Source organism: Serpula lacrymans (genome assembly GCF_000218685.1).
Source record: "Serpula lacrymans var. lacrymans S7.9 unplaced genomic scaffold SERLAscaffold_2, whole genome shotgun sequence".
Lineage (NCBI taxonomy): Eukaryota > Fungi > Basidiomycota > Agaricomycetes > Boletales > Serpulaceae > Serpula > Serpula lacrymans.
This window is the reverse complement of record NW_006763291.1, coordinates 1,695,703-1,704,780: the sequence shown is the minus strand read 5'-3', so window position 1 is coordinate 1,704,780 and position 9,078 is coordinate 1,695,703. Positions and strand designations below refer to the sequence as shown.

Below are 9,078 nucleotides of genomic sequence, written 5' to 3'. Positions count from 1 at the left end.
GTGTCTTGTTACTAGGGGTCGACAAATATCAGCTCGGAACGAACTTGCGGAAAGCATCTGGGAGGAAGGAGACGTTGTGGGGCATGAAGAGGGCGTTTGAGTCGAAGGGGGAATGGGGGGGAGGAGGAGAGGGTGGAGTTGTGTGGGGGGACGATGTCTGTGGGGAGGGGAGATGGAAGCCTTCCTGTCTGACCTGGGCTCGAAAGAAGGACATCGTACAGAGAGCGTCACTGAGCCATTCCCCATATTTGCTACTTATATCTTTTATTATTATTTGCATGTTCGCTCGGCTATCCCGGTCCGCATCCCTCGCTTGCCGGCGCTGATGGCCACGAATGGCCATCCTCAACTCGTCCCAGGCACACTGCCTTCTATTACATCATAACCCTCTTTCCACAACAACACCACACAGATCCCACATCTGGGGGTCTCCGCTCTTTCGGTTCCTCTTCCCCACATTCTATTCCTGTCTCGTCGTCGACTCTAGTACCTTACCTAACCACGCAATGTCGCAATCAACGTCGGTGCAGAAGAACCGACACACAGACATCATCGACACACAGACATCATCGACGGCCCTACCCCGTCCAAATATATTCAAATATCACAAACAACAGCCAACATGGAACAAAGACCCCACCCGTACACCGCACCCATGGACTTCCCCATACCACCGCGGCCGACATACCTCCACCCCAAAATATTGACTCTCTACCTCAGTACCCTCCTTGCAATCCAATCCTCGACCCAGAGAATAAAGAACCCCCACCCGACTTTCGTGGTCCGACCTTCTTCAATCTTCTTCGCCTATCTCCCTTCTCCCAGTCTCGATCCTTTCAAATCAATCAGGTCCCGACATCCAACCACACTCCACACGTACCAATCACCAGAAGACATCGCAGGAACGCGACTCACAACCTACCTTTCCAAACTCAAACACGACGGATGATCAACACCGATGCTGATGCCACCCACACCTGCATCAACATCAATGCTGATCACCATCATCCACGCTACACCATCTCAATACCGCCGCGAGGCCGAAGACACAGTTCGAACACCAAGAACGCACCCCCACACATTGCATCCCTGTCACATCCTTCATATTCACATGAATCAATGAATTGCAGCACTACACTCCGATAGTCCGTACTCCAATCACGAACGAGCGAAGGACACCCGCCCAAATCAACATCACAAACGTGTGCTGATCGCGAGATGCTCATCCCACATTCATTTTCTAGAACTCGACTGAATCCTTATAGCTGTTACATTGTTAGCACAATCCCCAATCAGGCCCAAACACGAAGGACGGAACATGAACGGCAGGCAACAACCCGAAAACACAGCACTAACACTCTCGTGGTTCCAGACGTTATCAGATGGCAGTGTTCAAATAGCTCATATACAACCTCTAAGTAGTAATAGTAAATGTAGAACCATCAGTCAACTGTCAGACAAGCCATGGAGACCCAGACTGAACATGACTACCACGCCCGTACCACGCCATCGCGATATGACAAAAGGATGAACATAGCTTACGGTCGATAAGCTTCGTCCGTCAAGCTTGAGAGAGCCAGGCTACACTCCTCGTAATAGCTACATTTCCTATCTTCAAGGTTCATAGCAGGAAGTAGATGGGAACATATGTTGTGAGCATGGGAGTGCAGATGGCTGTGCACACCGTTCAGTCAACTTGGTACCACTATCTTGATTCGCAAAAAAGAAGAGATCACGATCGATCGAAGATGGAATTGAAGAGGAAATTTGCCTTAGGGCGAACTCGAATGAATAGGATCATGGCAAATTGAGATTTCCTCGTCCCATGTAAATTGCAATTCCGGTGGCGGCAGCAGAGATGGATTTGAGCAGAGAGAAAACATTGGCCCCATCTCCCCTTGCCACGGACAAGTCGCTCCTTCGTACTCTGCTCAGAAAGTAACTTACAGCGGTGCGATAAACGCCAGGGAGCGTGCACACATGACAATTACTACAAAACTACAGTCTTCAGGTTAGCCTTTCATCACGATCACTCCAGGCGCCGAAACACCCATAACATGCCGCATACCACCAAAGCGGTAGCACATTCGAAACATCCAGAATCCGTGCCATTCGTATGCCCTCATTAATCCCTGACGTAATCGGATGTTCAGTATAACACCGACACCTATTTTGCAGATAACCTTCGCGTGTCTCGAGTGGTGGCGAACTTGTCGGAGAATCAGCGGAAACAGTGGTCGCTGAGGGTGAGTTGGAAGAAAGCCGACCAGGTAGCAGTAAAGACCGTTGGTCTCAACCAGTCAGCAACCCAGGGTATGTAGGTTTCGACGGCGATCAAAGAAGGCGGCAAGAGCATTTGGGACGTAAAAATAATCATTTCGAGGTGATCGGACTGTACAATCCAAGCACGAGAAATGGAGAAGTGGGTGGTGATAACACAGACTTGGAGCCCATATTGGAAAACAGGATGGGCCTTGGATAGGTTCGTATCTCTGGATGTCACGAAGACTGCGGAAAACCTCCATGATATACACAGGGCAATAAGTAGCGCATATCGTACAGTTTCGAAACGCCGAATCTGCGAGGAGAGTTCAGGCGCTTGATACCTGGAAAGTTCGAGACAGATAGCCGAACCAGACGCTGTCATTACTTCCTAACCTCCTGGGAAGGATGAGATGTGGGAAGAGCAAAATGTGTCCCGGGCCATACCTCCGAACCAATATAGCATTTTGGAATACAGTCTTGAATATTACTCCCCCGGACTTCTGCACCGCAACAATGTTCTTCTTCGATTCAGACAGGGTAGGTCCGAGGAGAATAGTTGGGGGCATTGGAAAGGGAGACACGCGCGGCTGCGAGCTGTCAAAGTGTGAGACCAAAGCGCAGCTCCTAGCCTCGCTTGTTTCGTGATACCTTTCTCTTTTCTGAGATCCTCGCAGCGTCCCTTCTCCTTTCAGCACTTGACGCGAGATGTGCTTTGAGCTGGCACGTCAGATCTTGTTTATTGATTTCGTGAAGGCAAGGGGGCGGCCTCGAGGCTTATAACATGTAAAGGCGGCCAAACAACAAGTGTTGCTTCTTTGGAAAAATGAGACATGTCGTACTGATGTGGTGGAAGCACGGGCCGCACTTTCGTTGGAGATATTCAAGCCCCCCGAGTCCCACCTTCAGGTTCTACATCGGCATCCGCAGAAGCACGGTATAGGACATCCGTAGAATCCCTCCATCCCATCGACTCAGTGGTACGAGAAGCTGACAAAGGTAGTAGTGAGCCCCGATGAGACAAGAATAAGCCAAGGATGCGATGCAGCAAAGGAAGGATGATAAGAAGGCACGGCGGTACGGACCTGGATGGATAACAATAGGCGGAAGAGAGCGACGAGTCTTGATAATGATACGATACTAATGTGAAGTCGGTGTCTTTCGAGGTAAACCGTACCGGAGCCGGATCCAGGGGTTGAGTCAGCAATCCAAGTGTGTGAACTGTGAGGGCTGTAGAAAGCGAAGACGGAAGAGATCTACAGACGCAAGTGGAAAATCGCACGAGAGAATCGATGGGCTGGGACTGACGTTCTCGCCTTATCGTTCACAAGTTATCTGCCACTTGGTTACATGCCAGAGGTATCATTATGGTGACTCCGGATGGAGATAGGGGGGATGTATTTTGAGACAACGTTTCTTTGCCGTGGCGCTGTAACGACCCTTGGCAAAAACAGCATGTCTGAACGCGTCCAGTGACTGAGTTCAAGTCCTGATCTTCTACTTATGACGAGAAGACAGGAACACAACCCCATCCCAATTCTGTAATGCATGTCCTCTGCTTTGTCTCTGTTATTATTCATTCTGATGGTGCGGGGCCATGAGTGAGGGAAAAAGAAGCATCTATTCCATAAAAGGTACGTACAAACCTGAGTTTCTCCGAGTCGATAGGAGCAGTGGGGTAACCCGCGACGGACGACCGGTCATCAAAAAGGAATGGCTCGTTGGAGCAAGACGTAAAGTGGGGAATATAAGAATGCTGCATACTGTAAGCAGCGTTCGTGTTTGGACAACGCAGTATGGTATCCTGAGTGGAATGAAATACCACAATGGCTGAAATGCGGCATGAGGCATCATCCGTGCTTATGCTTCTAAGTAGGGAATTGTTGAGGAAGCACGGACACCCGCGTCGCTGCCAGCTTAGGGGGATGTGCGATGTGATGCGACCAGTCATGGCATAGTGTGCAGCGTGCATTGTGCATTCTGGAACCGATACTAGTTGGTTCCCTGCAAATGGAGCCAGTATGACAAACGCAAGACGAGTCAAATAACACAGGGGAACCAGGCCGCCATCGATGGAGTGTTGTGTCCTGTTGAGGTAGTAATTGATCGAATTGATCGGAGTTGGATTGGCAACGTCAGATTTTGACTATGGTGAGAAAAGGGTGCAGATTCGGTGACCGATAAAGCCTAAAAGTTATGCTTTTCCTGTCAAGATTTATGTGTATCGCGTACCGGTAGAGCACCGGCCGCTTAGATATAAGGTCACCTCACCTCGTATGATAATTTCACCAAAGTGCGGGATAGCGGGATAGGACTTCACGAACGGATCTTTGCCTCTTCACTTGTATCCTCGGAGGGAAGATCCGAGACATCGCTTGATTTATCAAGGTCTGAGGTCTGTTTATGGCGGAAAAACAATCTCCATGCGCCAAGACGAAGTTGAAGCCGCAGACCTAAAGGGAGAAAGAAGATGGCAATTCAAAGTTGATGCGGGGTAAATGTCGTCTGCAATAGCGGTTCTGATGGACCGATGCTGGGCGTAGATTGGATTTGTGTTCGTGATTTTGCGAAGTCGGAAGACGTTACCGAAACTGTCTGAACAGAGACGGCAAGTGAGCGGCTCGAGCGTAGAGAATGTATTACCAGGGTAGTTGCCACTACTACGATTGCGGACATATTGCGTTATGATATGGATGGCAGGGACCCCGATCACTCTGGGGAAATAGCTTTCGTTTGAGCCAATGAGCGTCGGCAGAGCGGCACATCGCCGCAATAAAACCACTCTGTAAGGATCGGCGACTAGAAAAATTGCAGGTTGGGCGCCAGTTGTCGACATTCATGAGATGTAGCCAGTCATAGAGAGATGAGATTACGTCGAGGAAGGGGTTGCCGTAGGATGACCGCGGTGAGCGGAAGATGACACAAAAATGTCCACGTCTTCTTTCTGCGCAGGGGCCCGCATTGATTGGCTGGGCAAGCGTGGCGGGCCATAGTAACAAGCTACAAGACCCGAGCATACCTAGCAGACTCGCAGACCATTTGCACACTGGCCTGAGAGCGATGGCGCTCTGCTGACTGCTGACACGTTGTTGAGGCGACGCGCTGACACGCACCAATTGATCGAATATTAGCAGAGCAAAGAGCTTCCGGTTGCCTTCAGAGGCAAGTGCACGAGACTTGCGATATGTGAGGCCCGTGAGGGAGAAGACGGCGCAAGTGCAGAACGAGAGGTCTGAGCTGGATAGTGAAATACTTATAAGCTACGGACTGCGCAGAGCGAGTCTGTCCACCTGACATGATCACGGTGGCAGATCACCTGGGCAACTCTTAGGAGGGTATCATCACGATGTGGTGCTCAGCCGTAACGAGTTGGAGTACTTTCGGGTGGCATGCAGCAAGCCAAGGACCGAAGAATCAGCCAGAACAGCACTAGAACCAGAACCAGAGCCATATCCGATGATTCAGCAAGATAAAGGCTTGACGTTAGACCGATGTCCGTTACTACTCGGTCATCTGGTGCAGCTTTTTCGAACATCTGACATGGAGCGTCTACATGCATTCGAATCAGAATGCAGATAGAGCTCGAGATAAACTTATCGAGATAAGACTTGTTCGCCTTTCTCGCGTGGCTCCAAACACGTCTGTGGTGCATTGTGCATTCATATCACCCGAATTCTTTACAGACGAGTTCAACCGCCATTTTCAAAACGTTTGGGCTTTTAAATATCGAACTTTTTAAGGATGTTGTATTCTGGCTTTGTTGTTCGCCACACTGGTGAAAAAGAGGAGAAAATGATAGAATCCGCTTAGTTGCGGTGGTGGATTGTTTTCTCTCAGATGCAAAACAGAGATGGAATATGCATTGTGAAATACTACTCTGTGGGGAAGGTCTTTAAACGAGTTCCAACGTGGCTCTGCCACTGTGGTGTGATGTTTTTGCTATATGCTATATGATAAATAATAATAATAATACTGTGAAGTGATCACAATCATAAGTCAGTGAACTTGTGCTGTCTGTAAAGTATGTTAAGTCTGAATACTATGATGCATGTTTGATTTGCTGTTTAATCGCTGAATGTTCTTATAAGCCTGCCCTAAACCTGTGCACAGTATACTGGATTCAAGCAGATGATTTATTGAATCTTTTCAAACATCAATGCATATGTATTATAACATAAAAAGTCTGTGGTATTACACTGATAAACTGATAAAAAATATTAAAAAAGACTCCAGCAATGGTAAAGGATGATAATGTGATCTGACAATAAAATATGTTAGTAAAAGAGTAAAAATTTGGGAAAAGTTTACAATTTTGGGATACACCACATTGACAGTACATCTGTCATTTGAATCATGCAGAAATAGCCCTTGTACTCTCTCTCCTGAAGTGCAATGAGATGGTGTCATGCACCAAAAGTGATTGGTAGCATGGATAGGTGTCAATAATGAAGCAAATATTCAAAAGACTCACCTTTGCGCCACACAGGCATAGTGCCACGTGGACTGGTAATTAATGTTGCCTTTTTTGAACTTGTGGCTGATCAGCACCATCTCTATTAGGCAATCAACTTGCGCTCACCTTTGCTTTCCATTCAGTGCTTTCCGCATTTCAGCATTTTGGCAATTTTTTGTGTCACCACTAGCTACACATTGCACCCTCGCTTTCTTTGTTTTCCCTACCCTTTTTCCTTTACTTAGCCCCACTATAGGCCCTTCACCCTCTTTTTTATTCTCACCTGACAGTCATTTCTGGCTACCTATTCTAGTCCACTGCTTTGTCACCTCCACCCTCCTCCTACACGTCTTCCTTGCTCCTCCACTATACCTGATGTCACCGCTCTCTATCTGCTTCCGTCGCTGATCCATTAACTACCACTATAACAACCTGACTCCCTTTACTGAGTTAATGGAGGAGTAAGTTATTGAATCTTCAAGTAGGTAGTGAACACAAAGTATTTAGAGGAAATCAAAAGCTGAAGATATGTACATGAAAAGTTACTACTATATATACTGAAGAACACGTGTCAGCCTTGAGGCACTGACTGAGAAACATGAAGATGAGGGTAGGTGATGAGTAATCTTATGAGTCATCATGATGTAGGGTCACGTGACAAGATAAGATTAGATAAAATATACTAAGTGATTAGATAAGCACTGCAACTTCTGAATTGAAAGGGTAAAAAGGACCAGTAGGTAAATCTGAAGAAGATTGTGACAACTATGTACTTTTAATATCAGCAAAGCCCTGGCAGCCAGTCCAAATTGGGCAACAGGTCTAACTTCATGACATTGATCTGCCATCGTCCACTGTTAAATCATTGGTCACTCGTTTTGCCTGGTTAGGGCGTGGATGGGTAGTTTTCAAGCTGGAGAAGGTTCATCCCCTCACGTCACCTATGTACATTGTTGTCCCATTCACTTGGGTACATTTATCCTTTGTCCATCGTCTTTGCTACAGCTTGTTACAATACACAATTTTCGGACCTTTAAATTTTATTCTCCACTTAAACTTTCTTCTGTAGTTTTCACACACTGTGCCATGCGGCACTTTCCATCTCGTTCAAACTCCACTTCCTTGCGCTGCACTACTTTTCTTTATTCTTAGCTACAAATCTCTCACGCAGTGGGGCTGGTTACACGGGCTGTGCCCCATGACATCATCAGCCACTGCCTTCATCAACTGTATACTACACACATACAAATAGTCTGTAGTAGTATATATACCCCAATAGATCAAGGAGACTCCTCAGTGAGTCCTCCTGTTGTTTACCCACAGCTAACTCAATCCTATCTTAAGGTTTAACTACTCTGGTTCACTTCCTTTTTGCTTGTCTGAATTGTGCAACAGAGTATACAAACTCTTGGTTGTAACACAGCTACACCTACCACACACTGCCTGGGACATATTTGTTCCAAATTGGAACTACCCCTCTCCCTCCCTTGTTTCACCAGGTGGTTCACTACAACCAGACCATTGGTAAAGCCATGAAACCGTCGGATTTGGACTAGGTGGTGGACTGGTGGCTCCAGTTTCTTTTTTTTTCAGCAGAACATTCATTTGCAGTGCGATTATTTTTAATTTTTGAATCATTTTTATGAACACATATTTTTTTTAGAATGACATCATAATTTCCTTGCTCTCTTTCTGCTATTGGACTTTATTTTATGGCTGTACAAACCTGTGACATTATTTACACAGCATTTGTTGTTCAATCTCTTTCTTTTCCTTATTTTGACGATCTTATCCCGTACTACCTATATAGGATTTGTCAGCGTACATTCCTTCCTTCATGTTCTTTCTCATTCTCTTTGCATAGCTATACTGTGCATAGCCTCCCTTTCTTTTAACATATAAACCCCTGTATTCTACCTTGTAAAAAACAACAAGAACTCCAATCCAGACTTCTTCTCTAATCTCAAGCTCACTATTCTACTACTTGTGATCCAGTGTGGTCACAACACTTCCCACTGCTATCACTGTTAACTGCTGTCATCGTCACTCGTCACCTTTGAAAGTCATTATCATCCCTTTTGATTAGAGTCTTTCTGAGCACTACAGTTTGTGTGTCAGGAGCCTGCTATCACTGGGAAACCTCGTCACCTCGTCATCTTGTCGTTCTCAAACTTACCTTGTGCTATAATTAGCAAGGTAGTGCTCGTCTATACTCGTCATAAAGCCCCTATCTTCTATAGTTCAACTATCCCTCCTCCTCAAAACCCACACCCATACACCCCTGGGTTTTACTTTGAAGGATCATTATACATACCACCCCACAAATAACCAGACCACTCCACTGTTCTAGGAGGCAAAGCCCA

General features: G+C 46.6%; 2 protein-coding genes across 2 annotated transcripts; one reads left to right on the top strand and one right to left on the bottom strand.

The window, feature by feature from the left end:
• Nucleotides 1-1,789: 1,789 nt before the first annotated feature.
• On the top strand, nt 1,790-3,128 carry SERLADRAFT_457271 (uncharacterized protein; the record flags this gene model as incomplete). Its single annotated transcript, XM_007313649.1, has 1 exon — nt 1,790-3,128. One exon carries the CDS (start codon nt 2,671-2,673, stop codon nt 2,908-2,910), a length of 240 nt encoding a protein of 79 aa, XP_007313711.1.
• A 1,535-nt stretch (nt 3,129-4,663) lies between these two features.
• SERLADRAFT_433447 (uncharacterized protein) lies at nt 4,664-5,098 on the bottom strand (the record flags this gene model as incomplete). Its single annotated transcript, XM_007313648.1, has 1 exon — nt 4,664-5,098. The coding sequence occupies one exon, from the start codon at nt 5,096-5,098 to the stop codon at nt 4,664-4,666; it is 435 nt and encodes a 144-aa protein (XP_007313710.1).
• Between the last annotated feature and the right edge of the window lie 3,980 nt (nt 5,099-9,078).